A 23,169-nucleotide genomic window follows, 5' to 3' on the forward strand; every position below is an offset into this window, starting at 1 on the left:
AATGATAAATAGGCCGGGCGTGGTGGCTCACGCTGTAATCCTAGGACTGTGGGAGGCCAAGGCAGGAGGATCACTTGAGGTCGGGAATTTGAGACCAGCCTGAGCAAGAGCGAGACCCTGTGTCTACAAAAATTAGAAAAAAATTAGCTGGGAGGCTGAAGCAGGAGGATCGCTTGAGCACAGGAGTTGGAGGTTGCAGTGAGCTGTGATGACACCACTGCACTCTACCTGGGAAACAGAGTGAGACTCTGTCTCAAAAACACAAACAAAAGACACCAAAGACAAGCAGAGCGCGTGTCATGGTCACCGTCTATGGAGTGGGAAGCCGGCAAGGGCACGAGAGTCCCGCTGCTGGTGGCCGCGTGGAGCAAGGTCAGACGCCGCTCAGGCTCCGGCTCCCACCTGCCCAACCAGTCTCCGGCGGCTGTCACCCCAGCAACGCCCGTTCTATTCCAGTGCTCCTGGAGGGGAATCGACCTGCCCGTTTGCTTCCTTTCTGAACTTTCCAGGAAAGAACGGAAGGAGCCGTTTTAGAAGCTGGAGCTGGCGGCACCAGCTGGCTGCCTGACGCGGGTGAGCCCACGGCAGACGAGAGTGACGTGGGATAATCCGAGGGTGAGACTGAGGAGAACTCGCAGGCTCTGTCTGCCCGGAGGCTTGTGTGAAGAATGTCACCCACGGTGTCATTTCCATGGGAAAGAACCCAGAGCAAGTGGCTTCTGTGGCAGAACACATGAGAAAACGCTGAGTGTTCTTCGGGAGCAAACCGGGCTGTGTGCGGAGGGTGATCCCAACGGCGGGAGGGGCCGCGTGCGCACATGTGTGGATTATGGGCGAGTTCAGTTGTCTTTTTTATTTTCTAAATTTTTCATAATGCATTTAAAAACAGCTTCGTGGGCGTGCAGACATGACAAAGGGCAGAGCACGCTCCGTGCCTGCCCCAGAGCCCGTCAACTCCGGGCAAAGCGCGAGCCACGCACTCCGTGGGGCAGCGGACTGAGTCTTTGCTGTGGCTTTAAGGGCTGTGCTCGGAGAAGCCGATGTTCCCTCTGCGTGTGATGTCACAAAACAATTTTATTGACTCTCTCAAGGCTCTTTTTTGTAATTCAAAATTATATTTTCATCTATTTTAAATTATAAAAGCAATTATTGGTCTTTCTAAAAAATTCAAACAACACAGAAGTATATAATGGAAAAAGAACAGTTCCTCTCCTGACTCCAGTCCCACCGGCTGGAAGCAACGGCGTGACTAGTTTCACGTGTAACCTCGAAAGCCTCTTCCTAGGCGCGAACGACGTCATCACTTGTCTATTCCATCGCGGACACCCAACCACAGCCTCGTAGGTCTCACTCACTGATCTGAACGGCTGTAAAGTATTCTATTACATGGATGCATCATTTTAAATTAATTCCTACATATTAATGCTTTCTTTTGGTTTTCAACCTTTTGCTATTACAAATGCTGTTGTAATGAACATCTTTGGACACATGTCATTATACGTACATGTGGTTTTTAAGAATATGTTTTTCTGAGCAAGATTGCTGGTTGAGGCTCTATCCATTTATAATTTGGATAGCTACTGCAAATTGCCCTACGCAAAGGTAGTATTTTACTCACCCACCAACCGTATCTGAGAGTTCATATTTCCCCACACCCTTGAAAGCCAACCTCTGGATAGAATCAATCTTTGGAATTTGCTAACTGAGAGAAGAAAAAAGTCCTATTACTTTTGTAATCAGAACAAAATTCGATAAATCTTTTTTTTTAAGCACATGACAGACCATTTTTAACATTCCTTTGCGGCTCCTAAAGCAGCTATGAGCTCTATAAACCGACACGGGGAAGAGAGAAGCTCGTTTCATCAGTCAAAGGAGAACCGTGCAAAGAACGCGGCACTTTGTCGTCAGACACCGTGAGGAACCCGCTGCGAACCGGTCACAAGCTGGCCAGGACTGTCACTCCAGCCACGCTCTGGGCTGCTCCGTCCTCCCCCCACAAGCTGCACATTGCTGCAACTCTGCATATGATTTTGCTGCCTGGTGGAGGTGTTAGTTTCCTTTACACCTTTGAAGCAGTTCAGGGTTTGGTGTTCTGCTGTTTCAGGGGTTCGGTCTTCGCCTTAGAGCTGTTTTTAGTTCATGTGTGAAGCAGGCTCATTTTAAAAAGTTCCTAATGCATTTTATTATGCAGACGTGTCATTAGATGATTAATTAGATCAATAAAAAGAATACCCTATGAAACCCACCTAGTAGGAAAATATTTTTAATAAAAATAACAAGATTAAACATGACCTGCTTCTTCTAAAGTTTAGAAAGGTCTCTAATGAATGTAAAAGAAAAATCACTTTGAGTCCTGCGGCTGTGGTTGCCATCAGTGGTCACCGATAACACCGGTCAGAGCAGCGTGGCTTTCGATCAGCACACCTAGAGCTTGTCGTGTCAAGCCACAACCAAACCAGAGTTGTTTTCACGTACTCGGCGGGTCAGATGAAAGCTTATTCATGTCCTAACTGCCTCCTGCGTGTGGCGTTAGCTCCCACACGGACCCTCCTGGACTCATCGGCAGTATCCACGACCTGGACCTGCACGCGGGGCCAGACCACGGGGCTGACACCCTCTGGCTCCTCCATGCCGGTGGGAACTCGCGACAACTCGCAGATGTACGCATGGAGGAACACAAAGGCACCGGGGTCGCTGCTACGGCTAAACAAAGGGCGGGCGGCACCAGCCACAGAGAAGACGCCAGCCTTGCTTGCACACGAGTGGAACACGCACGCATGTGCGCAGCGGGCTCCTGACAGACTGCGGTCCCCGCCTGGCATTCCGCGTGCCCGTGGGGAACTTCCTCCCGAAATCGGCCCATGTGAACTCACGGAAGCCTCATGCACTGTAACGCGCAGGAAATGAAAGCAAATCCTTTGGGAAAAACCAACTTCATTTTTAAGTTTAAGAAAAATGAGGTTTGGGTCACCGAGGCCACTCCTCCCTTTTCTCATTCGCTGGTAACTGAGAACAGCTGTTTATCAAGGACTTCAAGAAAAGTCTCTCATTGTCACACCAAGAAGTCACCACAATTCACAACCACTGCCCCTTCAGCAAGGAGGAGGAACGACCGTCCGCTTTCCTCATCACTGGCCTCGCCTGCCCGAGAGCCAGGCCGCATCGAGGAAACCAAACTTCTGTTAACGTTAAACTAAATCCCATTTAACTTCTGGACAGACCACACGCGGTTCCAAAGGACAACTCACCAGCCACAACCCCGGCGTCTAACTGTGGCCCAGCTCTCGCTCACTGATAAGTTGGGTCGCTCTCGTTTACTGCGTACGAATTCCAGCATTCGTTAACCAAGAGTCTCAGTGATCCGTAAAGGGCCCTGATCTTCCCTCCGTCTGCGGGGACAACGCGCCCACGGCCACTCGACGGTAAGCAGGCAAAGCCCAGCGCGTCTCGGTAAGACGCCTGCCGACCACAGCCTAGTCCACACGCCAGCCATCTCTCGGGTTGTTTCCTTCATACTTTGCCCTGACTACAAAGGTACTTCGTGCTCAGTTAGAAACTGCAGAAAAGACTGAAAAAACAGACAGACACATTGAGCACCACCACGATCGTGTCGCGTGGGAATCCACAGTTGGGACTTGCTCCCTCTGGCCCCTTCCCGACGCGCGTCTGTGTTTGTGCACGGCACGTGCAACAGGCCTTCTGTACAACCACTTTCTTGGCTTTTTCCTTTTAAAAAAATGTTATCGTGAGCATTTCCTTATGACACTAACTCATTTTAATGGTCAATTTCTTAACAGCTCCAATAACATCTCATCAAATATTCCACAATTCCTAACCACTCACCCTCTGCTGGACCCTTCAGTGAACCCCGATTTTCACTGTTAGGAATAATGCAGAGATCGTCCACATCACTGATTGTTTCGGAAAGACAGTATTTTAACAAAGCAATTACTGGGTCAAAGGGAATATTTAAGGCTTTTGATACTTACTGCCAAATCGCTTTCTGGAAAACTTGGGCCATTTTACACGCCTGCGTTCACTTACAGAGTGAGCTCTCCCCGCGAAGAGGCTCAGCAAATTAGAACTTTATTACCTGCCTGAGTACTGACTATTTTGTGTTTTTATGGACAAAAAAATCAGTATTCACTAAGGGGAAAGGAAAGTGGAAAAGCCACAATAAAGGGTCCAAATTCTTTCCACGGAAATGACCGACATGTAGCTTTATGTACAGTTAAGAATCAGCTGTGGCTTTCGGTTCTCAATTACTTATGTGAGGGAAGGGGACGAAGCTTTCTAAGAATGTGCTTTAGACTTAAGGACTCTACGCTGACCAAGTGCGGCTCCCGCTCCGCCCCACGGTGAGCTCTGGAGCGTCGCCCTGGCCACGCCGTTCAAGTCAGCCACGTGTAGAGCCACTGCGCCGACAGGACACGCCGCGGGGCACGGCTGTGGCAGAATGACACTGGAGAGACAGTCTTGCGGAATGGCCCAAGTGCATCAGAATTAGCCCGGCCGGCTCAGTCTAACGGCCCCCAAAGCTCGGAGTCGCCCGAGCGCGGGCTGGGTAGGGGCCTGGACAACCTCACCGTTGCAAAGCCTGCAGTGACCCTGCCAAGGAAGACGGCGTGACGTACTGACAAGCTCCAAACGGCAGGCTTTTTCTTTAGCTGACAGCAAGGTAAATGGAGTCTGTTTCTTCTGCTACCGGGACAGCAACCCTCCCACAGCTGCAAACGTGGTGGGACGGTGCGGCAGTCAGGGTGGGGCTGCTCGTGGGGCAGTGGGGCCCTGTGGAGCCCTGTCCGCCTGCTGAGGTCATGGCTACAGGGGCGACCTGAGCAGCCCCCACCTGGGCTGACGGGAGCCGCGGTGAGCCAGTGGGGGTGGGGGAGGCTGGCGGGGGTCTGGCTGCCAGGAAGGGAGCGTGGCGGGCCCATGTTTGTGCAGCAGAGAGCCAAGGGTTACTGGGGACGATGAGCCGGAGCAAGGCCCAAGCTCAAGAAGTGGGAGGGACCCACACTCGCCAGGGCCCCCCACTAGCCCCTGCGCCCCCGACGCACCTTCATGACAGGCTGGGCGAAGTAGCGCGCGCTCCAGTCGCAGAACCCCGTCTGCACCGAGGCGGAGATGAAGCTCTTGTGTCCGGCAGCATCGTCGCCGTCGTCGGTGGTCTGCGGGGAAGGGGCGGTTGGAAGGACACAGAAGCAACAGCAGCACGTCACCCGCGCACCTCTGCGGTCGGCACCGGCCCGGCTCCTGAGGGTGACCCTGTCTGTGCTCCTCTCACTCTGCGTCCCCGTGGCCTGGAGACCCTGATGTCTGCCCAGGGTGAGGGGCCCAGGCTGAGAAGCCAGAGCCACGGCTTCCCTGGGGAACCGTGTCCGCCTCACTGTCCCCAGGCTGCCAGCATGGCGCGGCCTGCAGGGCCACGTTCAGGCTCCGGAGCTGATGCCACCTGACCACGTTGACAGGGCCCACGTGGGTTTATCGATTCCCAAAAGCCTCTGCTGCCTGGTATGGCGACTGCTCACCAGTGGCCACACTGGTGCGGGGCTGACAGCAGGGGCCACCGAGGACTCAGACGGCCCGTGAGAAGTGGCCCTGGAGGGTGAGCACGGCCAGCGCAGGCCGGCGGCAGCTTCCAACCACTTCAAAGCTAAGACGCTGGAAGTGGCTTCGGACTAGGCTCCAGCTGTTTCTACTATAGGACTCATGGTCGCCATGGCTGTCGGTCAGCCAGGCTGTTCCTCACTCTGTGTGGCTGGCAGGAGAAGTCCCCTTATCACCCAGGGCAGATGCAGCAAGAGGAGCTCATCTCCCACCGGGAAGCAGCTGCCTTGGCTCCGAGGTGGGAGCTGTGGCCAAGCGGGGAGCTGCTGCCCGGGACCGTGGCCCCCAACTCCGCGCCTGGGCCCCCTGCCCCATGTCTGGGCCCAGCAGCGGGGCTGAAGCTATACTTGGAGCGGGCTGGCAGTTCCAGCTCCCAAGCCGTCGAGGCACTGAAGGTCAAGGTAGGCTCAGAGCTGGTGGCACCCGGGAGACCCTGCCCAACTCCTGCCACAACGGCCCTTCTGCCACCAGCACGATTCTTGCTCCAGAGTGACCCTGCAAGGCGACTGGTAACCTCTTTTTAAATCACTGGATTATAAAGTGAGCCACGGAATCCCCTCCGCTGCTGAGGGGCGCTCACTGCCGTCGGTGCCCGGGGCGGCCAGAGCGCCGGGCACGTCCTGAACTACCTTCTGCAGCCCCGCGTCCTCCCCTAAAAAAGCGGCAAACAGCCTGGACGGAACAGCGGAGGTCTCCAGACCAGCCACTGCCGCACGCGCTTCTCGTGACCCTGCAAACGAAAGCGCAGATTGCTCTCTTCTGAAATTTCGTTTTAACTTGGATAAAGGCGGAGAGAGCACACCTACTTGTGTAGCAGAATTGAATGTTTACGGGGGAAACAACTCATTCGGAGTAAACACCGTGGAACAGCTGCCGCACCACGTGGAAGCAAAACACTGTTTCCCCAAGAAGGGAAAAGCAAATTAACACCGTGTTATTTTGTTCCGTGAAGTCGTCAAGAGTGGCGAACCCAGGACGGGAGGCGGCAGGCACAGGACGCGGCCCCCGCGACGCGTGTAGAGAGGTGACCTGCACGCAGGGGTGAGGCAGCCAAGAGCCGCTGTCCGGTCTCCAAGGGCACAGAGGCCAAGGGGACGGATCTTTCCTCCCTCCCGAGGTGACGTCAGTGACCTAAATCCGCGGCCTCGCGCCTCCCCTGAGAAACAAAGCTACCAGCACCACCTCGTCAGACTCAGCGTTTACGGATCATGAAACGGTCAGTCTCTGTACCTGCTCTGGGCCCTTGTCGAACATCTTCCGCGTCCGGGGGAACTGGTGCGAGTGAGGGGTGTACTGTGCCCCCACGGGGCCCGCGGCGCCCGGCCGGCCCGAGGGCAGGTCCCGGCTGACCGGCTGCTTGGCCACGTCGTTGGTCAGGCTGGAGCTACTTGTGCTGGTCGCTGGGGGAGAGCCTCTGCCATTGGAGAGAACGAACGCTGTCGACCGAGAGTCACTTTGCCACAAGACACTAAGCAACTTCTAGTACTGCCCCACCCCCGCCCAGGGACGCCCACACGCCCGAGTCAGCGTGACTCCTGGGTCCCAGCTGCTGCCGCTGGGTTCCAGCTGTCTGCCTGGCAGGTTCCAGGAATTTTCTTTCCCGAACACTCCTGCCCTGAGAGGCAGGCTGGGGAAGGACAAGTGGCTCTCGGAGCCCAGCGTGCCAGAAGGAGTGTGGCCGCACCTGCTCTACCCGAGCTCAGGACACAGCTGCGCCGCTCCCCAAGGGTAGACGCTGCCTTGACACAGGGGACACCAGCCCGTTGGTTACCCATGTGGAGAATCTACATTCTCTCTTACAAAATTCCAAAAGGCCACAGAAATCAGGCTTGGTTCAACCTTTGCTGGCGTGATACGTGCAAATGCAGGGCTCCTCGGGGCAGGGAAGAGCTCTAGGAAGGGGCTCAGACTGGAGCGAGGAAGGGGTGTGTGCGGCGGGGGCAGAGAACATGCGTGCAGAGTGGGAGGAGGGGACCAGGTAACGGAGGGGAGGAAGGAGAGCAGGGTGCTGGCAGTGACGTGCGGAGCGGGTCAGCGGGACCCCCCGCCCCCGTGACAGACCTCAGCCAGTGGGACCCCTCCCATGACAGACCTCAGCCAGCGGGACCCCCTCATCACAATACACCTCAGCCAGCGGGACCCCCCCCCCCCGCCATGACAGGCCTTGGTGGAGGAGCGGGCTCGCAGGTGAGACGCCCGGGCCACTTACCCCACCTGGTGGATGTGCATGCCCTTGTTGGTCGGGCTGGCGGGGGCCGACTGCGTGAGAGAGGAGGTGTCCAGGATGCGCTGGGGCCGGGCATTCACTGTGGCCTACGGGGCAAAGGGACAGGAGGTCAGACGGGACGACCTCCTCTGAGGCTACGAGATAGAAGCACAAGGCTGGTGGCTGCATTCGAGTAGCTTCAAAATTGCAGAAAAGGCCTTTGGGCCAGGAACCCTCAAACACCAATGGACGACAGTCCCAGCTGAAATGTTTTCCCCAAATGTAGCCCTGAAGATAATGTGATGTTCTTTTACACTTCTAGAAACCTCTTGTCTGGGTCCAGCGAGGCCCTAGCTGGGGAGGGGTCTCTGCACGTGGCTCCAGAGGAGTCAGACCAGACTGGTCCTTCAGGAAGACTGACAGTGCCCGCCCCCTCCCTCTAGAAAGAGCAGCTTCCAGGGCCCGGTCCCCAGTGTGGCCCCCACCCTTTTTGCCTGAGTGGCCGAGCCCCCATGAGGTTTTGCTTTTAGTCCCATCTTCTCAAACGCTTCAGCTCTTAATCGACAGGCTGGGAGTTGGGGTGGCCGGCCCCCCCACAGAGGCCTCAGGAACCTGGCCGGGCCGTTGGTGAAGGTCAGGAGGCGAGTTATCAACCAGGGGGCTGACCACGCAGTCCTGAGGGTAGAAGGCCACCAGAACTAGTCCAAGGACTGTGACGCTGCAGTCACTTTTGCCCCTGTATTCTCAAAGAGGTTCCTTCTGCAGGGGAGGCGGATTGGCATCCTCCCCAGTGGCAGGACGGGTTTCCCCATCCCGGCTGCGCCAGGGGGCGGAGGACAGGTGACCACCCTCAGATGTCATCCTGGTGGGAGCTACCATCCTTCCCCACACGAGTGCACGGGGGGCACTAGGCACGCTGCCTGCACGGGAGACCTTGGTCCCCAGGGCAGGGACGGCTCCGCACCCAGCCCGGAGAGGGTGAGCTGGCGGGCGGGCTGGCGGGCGGGTGGCCGGGAGCCCTGTGTCCCCCACCGCAGTCGGTGCTGGAGGGGTCGGCCTCACCCCCGATGGAAGAGCCGCCAGCCCCGTTTGTGTTCTTCCTGTTTCAGGGCCAGGCTCAAAACAATCCCCTCACACACCGCGCCCCGTGGATGGAGACAAGATCGCAGGTTCTGTCAACATCCTTCCACAGACATTTGCAGGGCTAGAAATTTCACCGTAGAATAAGATGGGCACCAGCTTGAGGCTTTGTATTCAGGAGGGAAGTGGTTTTATTTTGATTTTTTAAATAGGATTTTGCGTAGATTTGGAAGCCGGGACGAGGGACATGTCTCTGTCTGCTGAGGGACGAGACACCAACAGCTTTGCTCCTGCCTGCTGCCAGCGGCGCCTCGCGCCTGCCCGGCTAGGTCCGGGGCGTGCTGCTCTGAGTGCCAGGGACAGATGGCTGGGGGTTCCGCTGGGCGAGAGGCCCGATGACCGTTACGGCGGCTGCGGGGCCCCCGGCCGGTCCAGGCGAGTCCGGGCTGTGTCCTAGAGGCTCGGCCCCACCTTGCGGGAGCTCAGGCGGAGGGGACCTTGCACTTGGCCGGCGCCTCGTAACCATTCACCCAGCAGCGAGGAGCCCTGCCCCTGTGGCTCGGCCGGCACACGGAAAGTTAAAGAAAACAATCAGCGTCTCCTGCATAATCTCCATTTTAAAATGAAAATAGCAAGAAAGCAGAACCACAATCAATCTTTAAACATTTTTATTTTTTAAATCACAAGAGTAATTCCTGCCTTATATAAACTTGTTCTGCTTTGGTATTTAAATTATCGGGCCAACTCTACACACCCCACCCCCAAAACCTGAGAGCCATATGATGCTTTGAAAAGTCTAAAAGGAGAAAAGAAATTTAAACTTAAGAAACGATAAACTTAATATGTGCCTCCTCGAAGCTTCTGGGAAAACCGTGGGAAGTGGCAGGAAGACAGAAACCCTTAGGGGCCGAAGGGAAGACGTGGGGAACCCACAGCGTGGGATGCTCCAGCCCCTGCTCGGGAGCCGGTGACTCAGGAGCCCGAGGCCGTCCTGCCCCCGCTGCCCTTCAGAGAGGAGTCCCTAGGTAGGAGCTGATCCAGCCTCGGCTCCATTTCGTGCAGCCTGTCAGGCAGACAGAACAGTCCCACCGTAGTGTAATTTACACCTACTCCTGTTGCCACAAAATTCTAATTTTGCATAACTTTCAGAAATCCTGCAAGGCAGGCACGCGGCAGGCTTAGGAGGTTTTCGTGATCAGCGTGAGTGATCGCAGGGCGTCAGGCTCAGACGAGGCTTCTTCAGCCAGCACTTCCTATTTGTGCAACAAACATTTACTCTGCATTGACAGTGTGCTGGGCCCGACGGCGAAACTGAGCAACGTGTCCCCCAGGGAGGGCCCCGGCAGACGCCTGTCCGGGTACCAGTGTGAGCACAGAGGATGCTCGCGGAGCTGGGGCTGTGGCAGGGGACGCTCCAGGGAGAGTCCCTTCCACAGGGTCCCCGACCCCATCTTACACAGAGAGCACCACCAGGAAAGGTTAACAGCAAAGCCGCAGCGCGCCCGCTGACGGCAGGGCTTGGGGAAACACACTCTGGAGGCCCCAGCACGGCGTGGGACCTCATCCTCCGTGTGGGTCCCGGCTGTCCTTGGGGCACGCGGTCCTCGTGGCTGTGCGGGCCCTGCCACCCTGGCCTCGCTCCCGGCCTGCACAGGACTCCCCGCAGGCAAGCCGCCCTCGAGGCAGGTCTGAGAGAAGTTCCCGGCCTGACGGCAGGCCCGAGCCCAGAGAGGAGCCTCCCTCCCCGACCCGAGCCGGCTTGCAGAGGCGGCAAACAAACTTTGTTAAGAATTCTCAGGTCAGACCCTCTCTTAGCCCCACGTAAACGTGAAGACCCCCTGCGAGGACGGACCCCCTGCGTGTCATTCATCCTGCCCCCCGTGGAGCTGGGGCTGGAATGAGGCACACGCTGCCTCCGGCTCCCGAGTGTTCGCTGCTCTCTCGGCCCCTCCACCAGGATACTGGACTCGCGCGGACATGGGAAGTCCCATCCGACGCAGAGAAAACCTCCACAGACACACTCCAGTGACTTGGACGGTGAACTTCCCGATCGTGTCTCGACGCAGCTGGGCTCCGGACACCAACGCACGCTTCGCCGCTCCGGCTGGAGAGCAAGTGGAGTGTTTCAGAAATGTTCCTGTTAATTTTATGTCGAGGAACTAGATTCATGTGTGAGACATTCCTAAAAAGGGATTCTTAAGGATTATCCAGAGGTCATTTTGGGCTACATATAACGCGGAGACCACTGGTTGTTTGATCGTCGAGAGGGGTATCTGTAAAAGCACATGCTTCTGTTTCCCTAATAAGTAATTTTTCTGCAAACCACATTTCCTAGATAAATGATACACACTTTTGGAAATGTAAGCCCTGGGCATTATCCAGTTAAAACGACAGCGGAGACTCCAATCAGCTGCCTATCAGTTATAAACCGAGCCTTGAGAGAGTCTCACTCTGGGGTGTCGGCGCCCTCGGCCCCGGCCCGTAGGAAGGTGATGCCGCATCCAGAGACCCGGGAGTCCCTTCCCGCTGGCTTCGTCCCTCCCAGGACCTGGCATGGACAGGCTTGGCAGTTCCTTCTGCAGCTACTCTGGCCCCGTTCCCACAGCGATGGTGAGGAAGATGACGATGACACCAGCGCTAGTACAAGCAGCTCATCTTACGGAGCTGTCTGTCCACAGGCCCAGGACGACGGGCTTCACGGGGTGACCGGGTGTAACCCTTACGACAACCTGCGGAGGTGGGGCCCACGACGATTCCAGTTCTGAGGACAAGGAGCGTAAGCTGAGAAGTGGGAAGTAACCGGCTGACAGCTAGCGGAGCCAGGCGGGGGCTCACAGCCGGGCTGGCGCTGTCCCTGCCTGCAGGTGCCACTACATCACCTCTGGGCCACGACCCGTGCCGGACGCTCACAAGGGCAGCGTCTCCGTGACAGCAGGCTCCCGGCTGCCACCCGAGAGCTCCCCAAGACATCTGGGTCTGGACTGACGCCGCAGGGGATGTTCTGTGCCAGGCTGGTGGGGCCGGTGGGCCAGTGTTGGACGGTGACTCTCAAACAGGGTCGGTGTACAGCTCTGCAAGCCTTGCTAGTCAAGGGGGTTTGCAGTGAGGCGCACGAGCATGTGCCCAAAAATGACGCGCCTTTGTGTTGCTCACATCCATCAGCATGGCCGGAGTCCCACGTTCCAGGGACTGCTGTTCCCACAGTTCCCAGTGTCCCTTGTCTGGGCCGAGGTGCAGGAACTGAGGTGACAGGTGAGGTGAACTCTCACTGAGGACGCAGAGCGCACGCAAAACCTTTCGGGGTTGAGGTGTGGCTCACGCTTCCCGGGGAAGGGGCCCTGAGCTGGGGGAGAGCCAGCAGGTGTCAAAGAGCACGCGGAGACCACACGGCAGTTCCAGGGGAGGGGCGAGGGTGACGACAGAGCCCCTCTGACTCAGGCACGCCAATGCCATCTGACCAGACGAAGGCGAAGTGAGCATGTTTATATGACATCCCCGAGACTGCTGCGAGAGAAATCTAAAAGCTACCTGGGAAGAGAATTTCTGCAACTTCAGATGCTGGCCCTGCTTTGGCCTGCAGGCTAGCCGTGAACTGGGCTCCGGGCAATTAAGAATTCCCGTGACTCGGCCAGCCGGAGGGGGCACAGGCTGGGGATAGGGATGCCAGAACCGGTCCTCGGGATTCTGACAGGCACTGTCAAGCAGGAGGAGAAAATTCCAGCGTGACAACAGGATTGTAAGAGTATATGGGCAGGTAACCCACGCGGTGCAAGTGTGAAGCAAGGCGTTAATCAATCACAGGGTTAATTGTACTTTTGAATGTGCTTTTCTGGGTATCTCAGTCTTGGTTTTCTTTATTACTCACTTAGGCCTTCGTTTCATGAGTAAACTTGTTAAGCTTTAATTAAGCATGTTGATTTCTAATTCCCAATGTGTCTGGTTTGCACAGTCACATAGCAGGCGTGGCAGCCGGCGTTCTGGTTCCTTATAGTACCAAGAGGCTACGGCACTACTGTTAGGTGAGTTTATGTGTTTATGTTCATAAATTTCTGCATAAACATAAAAAGAGAAGTGATGGTGAACACGCGTGGCCTTGGCGCCTGAACACCTATAGCGTGAAGTTCCTTTCTCAGTGTCATCCTAAAGCCCGACAGCAGGAGTGGCCAAAGCAAGGGCTGCTGGGGCCAAAGACAGGGTCCTGAGGGACGTTACTGTCCGCTTTCTACGTCTACATAGTTTAACATCTTCCATAATAAAAAATAAAAGCAAAAGGCTGGGTGTTGTGGAGGCTCACGCCTGTAATTCTAGCACTCAGGGAGGCTGAGGCGGGAGGATCGTTTGAGCTCAGGAATTTGAGACCGGCCTGAGCAAGAGCGAGACCCCATCTCCACCAAAAATAGAAAAAATTAGCCGGGCATGGTGGCGGTGCCTATAATCCCAGCCACTTGGGAGGCTGAGGCAGGAGGATCACTTGAGCCCAGGAGATTGAGGTTGCTGTGAGCTAGGCTGACACCACGGCACTCTAGTTGGGGCAACAGAGTGAGACTCTTTCAAAAAAATAAAAAAGATAGAAAAATTAAAAGCAAAACAAAAAAACCCCAAGCTCTTGAGCTGTGTGGGTTCTTTCATACAGAGGTGGTGGCAATTTCTATATTTGAATACAGAATTCTATTGGGTATTCCATAGTAATAAGGCTGTTTTTGACTCTGATGAACAAAAACTTGGCTTCAGAGTTAAATATCTAAAATAGGCTCATTTCTATGTAAAAAGAAATGTAATCCCCTCAGTTCCTAGAGCAGAAAAATAAGGCATTTCCAGAAATTAAAATGAGGACAAGAAAGGGTTTTCTTAATGTTTATGCTTCCAGATCCTTCAGTAGCAATGTCTGCACTTAAAAACAAACACACGCAGAGACACTCAGGCACACGCACAGAAACGTACACACGGACACAGAGAAACATACACAGACACATATAAACACTTATAGACACACATAAATGCACTCACAGACACAAACACAGACACACAAACACACTTATAGACACACATAAATACACTCACAGACACACACACATACACGGATACACACATACAGACACAGACACACAAACACACTTATAGACACACATAAATACACTCACAGACACACACACATACACGGATACACACATACAAACACACTTATAGACACAAATAAATACACTCACAGACATACACACAAACACACACACTCATAGACACACATAAATACACTCACAGACACACACATACACGGATACACACATACAGACACAGACACACAAACACACTTACAGACACACGTATATACACTGACACAGACATACACATAGAAACACATACACATATAAACAGACATTCACACACTCACACACACATACACACACCTGCACACACACACACATTTACACTGGGGCAGACGCACACGCACCGACTGTGCCATGGCAAGGTTTCTGGGGGAGGCCCTCTCTGGTCTCCATCCCTCTGGCTGTGGCCTGTCTGCGGCGGGACGCCGTGTGCACCCTGGGGCGTGAGTCCCCCGAGACCGGCGCAGCCCGCGCCGACGGCAGACGCCGCCGCGATGAGGCGTCTGGGCCTCAGCAGACAGCTGTGTTCTAGAGGCACGACGGGTATTTTCAGGCCGCTGTGATTCGCTAGCATGAAAGATCACATCTAAGACGCCTAATCCCCTCACGGTGGGGCGGGTGCCTTTCCGGCTCCCAGCGACACAGTGCACACGCCGTCTGCACGGGCCGGGGCTGCGGAGGCCGTGGTGGCATCGCAGAGCGCAGCGTCCCCGTGTCACGTGCTAGCGAGGCTCCTAGGGAGAACTATTTAACGACCTGAGGTCGGGTCTATAGCCATGAGCTCGCAGGCATGAAGTTTCAAGATTAGGCGCTGGGCTCACATTTTAAATAATTCAAGTTGATTTTTCAGTAAGATTGAATACATAAAAGCCACAGAAAAAACTTAAACACCGATTTCACCATAACCAAAATATCCAAAAAGCTGAATCAATTGGGGAAAAATGGTCAAATCACCTAAACAGTGCTGGCCTCCAGCGGTGCCGCCCGCAGTGCCAGGGTGGCCCGAGGCCCACAGGCTGTCCTGGGCCTCAGAGTAAAGAAGAGGACACCAGACACCTGTGTGGCGGAGACCTGTGGGCAAAGACGGTGACCTGGCCCGGGCTGCCTTCATCGAACATCGATTCTAGAAGCTTAAACCACCCACTCATGTTGCCTGAGCCCAGGAGTTTGAGGCTGCGGTGAGCTAGGCTGACAGCACTGCACTCTGCCTGGGCAACACAGTGAGACCCTGTCTCTAAAAACAAACAAAAAAAGGTGATCATGAAAAATGATGACGATCCTCACGTAATTCCCTTGCCACGGGTTAGCAAATCCAGTAAAGCGTTTCCCAGTTGAAGCTGCATATAACCATAGTTCAGGGTGTACCGCAAACCTCCACATTCAAAATGTCTGTTGAAAGTTCATTTTATTTGTGTGTTTTCTAAACCATGGTGTAGATCTGACTGTGCCTGGAGTTCCTGCCGGAATAGTCGCGTCTGAAAATCAGACGCGTGCGAGCATCGGTGACAACGTCCCACCACACCTACCTTGTAGGCAATGCTGTTGAGAACCTTCATGGCCAGGTCGGACACGTCCGGATAGGGGTCAGCCGCCAGGTGCAGTAAGACCCTCCAGATTTGAGTGTAAACGCTATTAAAAGAAACACCTAGAAAAGAGAAACGGGAGATGGTTTAGGAGCTGACAGCTGCCACTGCATACTTAGGTGGCTTCCGAGGTGGTGCCCTTTTCCGAAAGCCTGACCGTGGCACCAGGAGGTGCTGCGCAGAGAACTCGGTCACGGACGCTCCCGTTTCGCTGTTCCGGTAACGGCCGGGAGACCACGGAATCCCAGCCCAACCACACCGACTCCATCTTTCAAGGCTGAATCTCTGTAGGACAACAGGTTGGGAAGGGCCAACTTCCGTCTCAAACGCCTCAGCGGGCTGCAGAGGACGACCGCGCCCAGGGTAGCATCAGAGCCGCGTCCTGGGTTTCCCAGGCCGCTGAGGCCAAGGCCGAGGGGCGGCAGCCGCTGCCCGCCCCAGCTCTGCACCAGAGTCGCCTCGGGCACCGCGACCCCTGCGCTCCTCTCGCCCACTTCTGCGTGCGGCCGCTCTGAGTTCCTGGGGATTCAGGAAAGGTGTGTGTGATGTGACCTTTGTCCCAAAGCATCTCCCAGCTCGCCCAGCGGACGCTGACTGGGTGCGCACTTGATGCTAGGTCTCGTGCTGCACGCGGGGACGCAGAGACGGCAAGACAGAGCGGGCACGCAGACACGCCGTATGTGACAATGGCAAGTTGTGGCCAGCAGAGAAAGCCAGGGGACCGTGTGGAAGCCTCCGTCCGTGCGGCTGCTCCACCCCACTTCGTTCCCCGCGATCCTGACGCGGGCCCTGGCATCACAGAGCGGGCGAGGCCCCGTGAGCACTTCTGCCAGGGCCCAAAGACCAAGCACGTGAGCCCACACCTGCGTGACCCTCGAGCCGTGCCGCTCCCACAACACGGGGGACACAGTCAGGAGCATGAGTGGTCCTTCTGCCAGGAGTGGCCGGCAGGTGACGGCTTGGAAGGCCTGATGGGAGGGGTATGAAGGAGGTGGCTTTGGAGGGGACACAGGATCCTTCTCCAGCAAAGGCGGGGTGGAGCGACCGTTGGCAGCAGACAGGAACTAGGACACGGAGGTGACAGGGACACAGGAGTCTTTGGGAACCCCTAACTGAAACCATAAAAGCAAATGAGCCATAACGAGGGGTGCTGAGCCCTCAGAAACCAAAAGGGAGGGCCGGGCCCCAGGGCTGAGAAGCTCCCGGCCAGCCAGCGTGGGCTGGAGCAAGGGCGGCGGCCAGGGGCCGTGGGTCCTGGCAGAGGCAGCGGTTTGAGCCAAGTGGTGGGCGCTAGAGCGCCAGCCGCTGCGGGCTGTGCCTCGGGCTGGGGGAAAGCAGAGAGGGTCCTGCTCCCGGGGCTGGGAGGCGGACAGGGAGACAGCCACATGCGGCTCCCTCTTTTTTATTTTGGGGGAAGCTAGACCATTTGTTTGCTGAAAAACAAGTGGTTGTTCAACAACAAAAAGAGATTAGAAGAGGATTTCCAATAAGCCACGATTCCCTGTCACTTCCTCAGCGGCTCCTGGTAATGCCCCGTGTCTGAGAAGGAGTTTAAACGCCGGAAGACCCGTCACAGGACGCAGGGTTTGCCGTGAGCACGGTTGTTCAAGCGGGTTTCGTGACACACGGCCGAGCCCAAGGGGAAGAGGCTGGGAAGACTCGGTGTGAAAGTCGGTCTCGCGCACGAGTTCCACGCGGGCGCGCGTGGTGCTGGCTCGCCTCACCCCACGAGTCTGAGAAGGTGGGCGCCGGCAACCCCTGCTGGTATCAGGCCGGTGTGTTCCTGCCCGACTGGGGGCTGCCCCACTGCGCGCACCCACCACCGTGACGCAGCGCCCTCTGGAGGGGACCGCCGTGAGGAGTGTGGGTTCCAAGGAGGGCTGGCGGTGGCAGCACTGCGCAGGGTGTGCGACCGCGTGGCATTCACAGCTTGGTCACCACCGACAAGACGGGCGTACCTGCTGCCCGCGTCGGAGCTAATCACCAAGAGGCTGGGGCCAAGGGGACGGTATTTCTCTGAGGGCCGGCGTACCCCTCCCCCCCCCGCGCTGTGGGGGGCTTCGCGTCCTGCACCCAGAGGAGACGCCTTCCCAGAGCAACGCCCCCTTCGCGTCGGGGCCTGCGCACACGGCGAGCAGCCCCTGCTCTCGAGAGTCTCCCGCCCAGGAGTCAGGAAGGGCACATTTGGGAAGACAGGCTTGACGCGCGTCAGATGACACGTCACGCAGACGCACTCTGGCTGGGGGAGGACCCCGGCGGTGTGCACAAAGCACAGGAAAACGGTCAGCCCGTCGTCCTCCCGCGGTCCTGCGCTGCCCGAATCCAGAAGCACACAAACCCCTTTCAACTCTCAAATTCCACAGCACTAAGGCAGCTGAGGAATCTGATTGGTACAATTTCCTAAGATCTGCCTTTCTGCCCTGGTAGGCAATGTTGGTGGGAACTGCACGTGGCGCTGAGGCCCGCCCAGCGGCGCTGCGTCTTCGTTTCTTTAGAGAGGAGGGCTGGGAGGAGATCTTGTTCCGAGTTCGCTCGTGGCAGGCCCCTGATTTATGACGCGAGAGGAAGAAGGGGCCCCACGAGGCGGGCGGAACGGCCCTGCTCACGGCCTGCAGGGAGTCTCACGAAGATGACTCAAACCCACCGCAGCTCCTGCTCAAAATCCCCACCCGCTATTGTTCCTGGGCTCACAGCTTCCTCTGGCTCAGTGACGCGTCGGAAGCAGCTTCCCGAGCAGCTTGGCTGCCGTGTGACGCTGAGCTGTGAAGGGACAGTGATGCAGACGGTGAATACGGCTGGATTCGGATGACGAACCCTCCGTGTAAACAAGGGGGTGCTGAGAAGAGCCAGCTTGCTGGGGGCAAGGAGCAAGCCCGTTAGCAACGAGGCCTCCGCCCCACGCTCGCCGTCACTCTGGCAACCCGACTGCAGGCGCCCAGCCAGATCTTAACCCAATGTACCTTCCGCTCGAACGTGAGGAAGGGGCACAGGCTCCTCCGTTCCTGAGCTGTGTGGCCTGAGGCTTCATTCACAAGGTCCGGATGACGGATGCTGACACCTGCGGGGTCGAGATCAGGTCTTGGTAGAACACTCCCAGTAAAGGGCTTGGCATGGAGGAGGCATGATATGAATTAGCTATTTTTATTGTTTAATTAAAAAAAAAATTTTTTTTTTTTTATAGAGATAGGGTCTTGCTATGTTGCCCAGGCTGGTCTTGAACTCTTGGACTCAACTGATCCTCCTGCCTTGGCCTCCCGAGGAGCTAGGATTACAGGCATGAGCCACTGTGCCCGGCCCCGCCCTATTTTTAAAACTTTATTTTTATTATAGTTGGTCCCCTGTATCAGTGGGTTCTGCATCTGTGGATTCAACCAACCACGGATCAAAAATATTTGAAAACAACAGAGCAAAGAATAATACAAATAAAAGGCAATACAGTGCAACAACCACGACCCAGCATTTACACTGTACAGGTGTCGTGAGTAACCTACAGATAGATGATCACGGTACACGGGAAGATGCGCGTAGGTCGCATGCGAATGCTGCGCCATTTCCTATCTGGGTCCTCAACATCAAGGACTTGGTGTCCTGGAACCAGCCCACGCGCTCAGCGTGGGACCTTGGCACTGCCGCCGACTGTCCTGCCGATTTTGACCTCTGTGAGACGGTCCGTGAAACAGGGAAGAACATCTGACTTTGCGTCTCCGTAACTACGACGGATGGTTAACTATTGTGTCTACTAGTAAAAAAGCCGCAATGCAGGAATTGTCTTTATTCCACTTCTTTCCTTGGTTTGGCCACGACAGCCTCTCAGCCTCCCTGTCACATGAACTGTCCTGTTTTTAAATCGGCCGTTTCCAACGCAGAACGCAGCCGCCCTCACACGTGGGCCCAGCCCACCAGGGCCAGGGCGGGGGCCCGAGTCCTGCCCTGCGAGGGGAACGGCAGCCGGAAGGCTCCGAACTGTCAGATGCTCCGCAAGGCTTCTGTGTTGCCCTTCGCTGAACTCCCGTAAGTGCTGCGAGCCTGTTTTCATGTCTAGACTAAAAGCAATAAAAGGCCATAACAAACGGCTTCAGAATTTATTTTTCAGAGCAACGGCCACCACTTTCTAAATAGGCTGTGATGCAGGGAAATTTACTGGGAGCTTTGCAGCAACTGTGAGTCCTGGAAGTCCCCGGGCTGGCAGAGGGGTTCCGGAGGGGGGTGGTCTCCCGCAGGTGAGAGCCGCCAGCCTGTCACCTGGTCTTGGGGGGCTGGCACAGCAGGGTCACATCCTCTGAAGCTCCCCTTGAGGGACGTGGGTGGCCGAGGGCTTCTGCCCAGCTGCAGGAATCCGTGCCCACAGCCCAGGGCTCTCAGTGTCCCCTTCCCGCGACCTGCCTTCCTGTCCCCGGGTGCCCGAGGGACTCCCGTCTCCCCAGGGGCTGCACCCGCGACTCACAGTGGCCTTTAAGAGAATCGCACTGCCAGTCGCTCTGCCCTTCCTCCCTTCCTGGCCAGCGGAACCGAGGACCTCATAGCCGCTCACACCTCCCGGGCGAGGGTGGCTGCGCCAGCGTCTGTTCAGCATGCTCCGCCATTTCCCTACAAGGCATGCTTAATGATGGCCTTTAATCAAGGACTTTTGCTCTAAAAACATAATTAATCTTGTGACATCAGAAAACAACGCTGTTCATTTTCTCACTCCTCTTTTCCGACAAGAAGAAAACTAATGGGTCGTAAAACCCTCTTTCGGGACTCGTGCAGTTCCTTTGGCAGCAACCCTGCTTAGCATTCTTCTTGTGGATCGAATGCCAGCTTTTCTTCAGTGAAGGCAAAAACCAGCACCTCCTCTACCCTGAAACCCGGACTCGCTGCCGTGGGGTCCGGACCCGAGCGCAGGGCTCGCAGAGGACGCTCCTTTTAGGACTTCCCGGTGCCTGGGAAGAAAGGAAACTGCAGTCCCAGCTATTTGGGAGGCTGAGGTGGGAGGATCACTCGAGCCTAGGAATTTGAATCCAGCCTGGGCAACTTAGTGAGATCCCATCTCTAAGAAAAAAATAAAAACAAAAATAGGAAAGAACGGAGAGAGGCTGCTGTGGCCTGTCGCATCAGCGCTGAGGGGCAGCATGGCAGCCATCATGCGCACGGCTCCGAGAGGCCTGGGCGGGGCTGGGGGCCGCTGCTCTGTGGGTCTCCCGGCACCTGGGAGGTGCCCACGTTTCCAGACTCGGGTCTCTCCACCCCTCTCTTTTCCAAGGGGAGTGGTTCTGACTCCCAGGTTTGGATGAGGTGGAGGGGTGAGCACTCGAACCCCAGGCTCAGGTGCCGAGAGCAGGGTTGGGGCAGGGCTTCCGGCCGCTGAGGGATTCCTGGCTCCGCCGCTGGCCTGGGCCCTCGGCTCAGCTCTTCCTCAGGGAACAGGAATGACGACAGTGCTCCCCGCGGGGTCTCAAGGGCCTGGCAACGGGAAGGACTGATCTGGGGATCCTTGTGTGTCAGGCCAGACAGCGAGTGACAGACGGGTGGGGCGGAAACACCAAAGATGAGTCCAGAGCTGGGGCAGAACAGAGATCCCGGTTCCAGCTGAGGTTTGCACATCTATCCCATCCCCACTGCGTGCAGCACCTGTGGGCATGCGGGCTCCGCAGTGATGGGAGGAAGCCGGGGTCCTGCCCAGGGGCTTCCTCCAGTGTGGGTGTCTGTGACCGAGGACACGGACGGTGGGCGGAGCACAGAGAGGCGGAGGGGACCTGGCGGGGCTCCTGGAGGGCTGGTTCTGCTGTTGCAGGTGGGAGTGACGACATTCTAGGTGCTACGGTTTTGAAAACTTTCTCAATATCCAAGGAAGAGGTGAAAAGATCGCTGTTCTTCGGTTGAAATGGAAGAAGAAACTGGCTTGAAGCAGGCGAGCGCTTCGCGTAGTGGGAGCCTGCGTAGGAGATGGAGTTTCAACGCTTGCGCATGCGCTGAGTTCCCAGGTGGTGAGAGCAACATCTCTGGGTGTGATGAGGCCGCCTTGGAGGGCAGCTGCTGTGCTTCTTAACTTTCCTTCCCGAACTCCAGCTCATTTCGAAACTTCTCCCCCCAAAGTTCCCGAAAAAATTGAAAGAAAAAAAAAAAAAAACCAAGTGCCCCCAACAAAAAAAAAACGTTCAGGAATCAGACTGTGAAAGGAGGAGGGTGTCGGCAACGTGGGGCTCAGCTTCCTGAGAAAGGAAGGAAAGAGATGGCAGAGACGGAAAAACCCACGGAGACGAGCCCGTGTCCTCCGTGTGGCGGGGAGGAGCGCTCGGCGTGGTGCGGCTCCAGCGAAACAGCGTTCTCCATCCTCACACAGCCAGAAACAGTCTTGAGGATAAACGTGGTATTCACCCGTAAGCGATGGCAGCCACGTGCTAGACCGGAGTTGGGGCTGGGCCCCCTGCCGGCCAAGGCCCCCTGCACTCTGGGCCCCCAGCTGGAGGGCGATACCCAGGGCCTTGGCGGGGCCTGCGCACGTGCGACCAGCCTCGCCACGTTAAACCACCTGGAAGCACCACAGCCTCAACCTTCTGCAACCCGCACCGGCGACAGGGGCTCCCACTCGGTATCTGAAACGCCCAGAGAGAGAGAACTGCACCAGGTGTGGGGGCTCGATGGGAGCTCTCGATGGCCCGAGGGGACAGACGGCTGTCATACTTCTCGGCTTGGGTTCTGTTTTATAAATGAGAGGCACGGTGCTCCTACGTGCTCGCAGGTGCAGTTCAACTTTGCCCTCTCAATTCTTCTCCGGACCCTGCGTGCTGTTCAGAGGGCCGTCCAGGGAGCAGGCGGCCAGACCGAGTTACAGGCCGCGAAGAGGCACCGTGAGTCTGCAGGGCTCAGGTAGGGAAACGCGTGACGGTCTGGAGGGGATGGGGCTGCAGAGGGCTCTAGGGCTCGAACCCGACTTGCAATTCCTCCAGGTGGGAACACAGGAAACAGCTGTTTCTCACGGGAGTCTCTGTTAACTTTTGCACGTCTGAAACGCTTCTCGTGTCTGTTTTGGAGACAGAGTCTGGCTCTGTCTGCCGGGCTGCAGTGCAGTGGGGTCGCCATGGCTCACAGCAGCCTCACACTCCTCGGCTCCAGCTTCAGCCTCCCAGGTAGCTGCGACCACAGGTGCTGCCACACCACCTGGCTAAGTTTTCTATTTTTGGTAGAGACGGGGTCTCACTCTTGCTCAGGCTGGTCTCGAACTCCTGGCCTCAAGCAATCCTCCTGCCTTGGCCTCCCAGAGTGCTGCAATTATAGGCGTGAGCCACTGCCCTGGCCTAAAATGCTTCTCAGTGTTAACACATTAACTGCCATGTGAGTTGTATTTAACTCACACTAGTTTTGAGCCCAGGGCCTCGTGAAGCATATGTAACTCACACATGTCTTCACCTTGACAGCTGAGAGAACTATTTTTCAAGTTGCATATAACTCATGCACAAAAAACAGTAAAAAATAACAAATTTTTCATTAAATTGGAAAGGATCATTTTGTTTTCGAAGTTTTTATTCTATTTTTGTAATAAAGTACTGTGGCCCCAAGGAAAAAAATGTTTTCTCTAGTGTGGCAGTCAATGTGTTAAAAGAAA

The 23,169-nt window shown here is 56.1% G+C and overlaps 1 protein-coding gene across 1 annotated transcript in view; it reads right to left on the minus strand.

Moving 5' to 3' along the window:
* RPTOR (regulatory associated protein of MTOR, complex 1) overlaps positions 1–23,169 on the minus strand; it is a 264,169-nt gene that overhangs the window by 25,124 nt on the left and 215,876 nt on the right. Inside the window, exons 20-23 of the mRNA XM_012664182.1 lie at positions 15,528–15,646; positions 7,820–7,923; positions 6,841–7,024; positions 5,061–5,171 (exon numbers count right to left, since the gene is read on the minus strand). Coding sequence (XP_012519636.1) covers positions 5,061–5,171; positions 6,841–7,024; positions 7,820–7,923; positions 15,528–15,646 — 518 coding nt within the window. The remainder of the gene's footprint in view (positions 1–5,060; positions 5,172–6,840; positions 7,025–7,819; positions 7,924–15,527; positions 15,647–23,169) is intronic.

The sequence above is a fragment of the Propithecus coquereli genome, unplaced genomic scaffold (assembly GCF_000956105.1).
Source record: "Propithecus coquereli isolate 6110/MARCELLA unplaced genomic scaffold, Pcoq_1.0 Scaffold869, whole genome shotgun sequence".
NCBI lineage: Eukaryota > Metazoa > Chordata > Mammalia > Primates > Indriidae > Propithecus > Propithecus coquereli.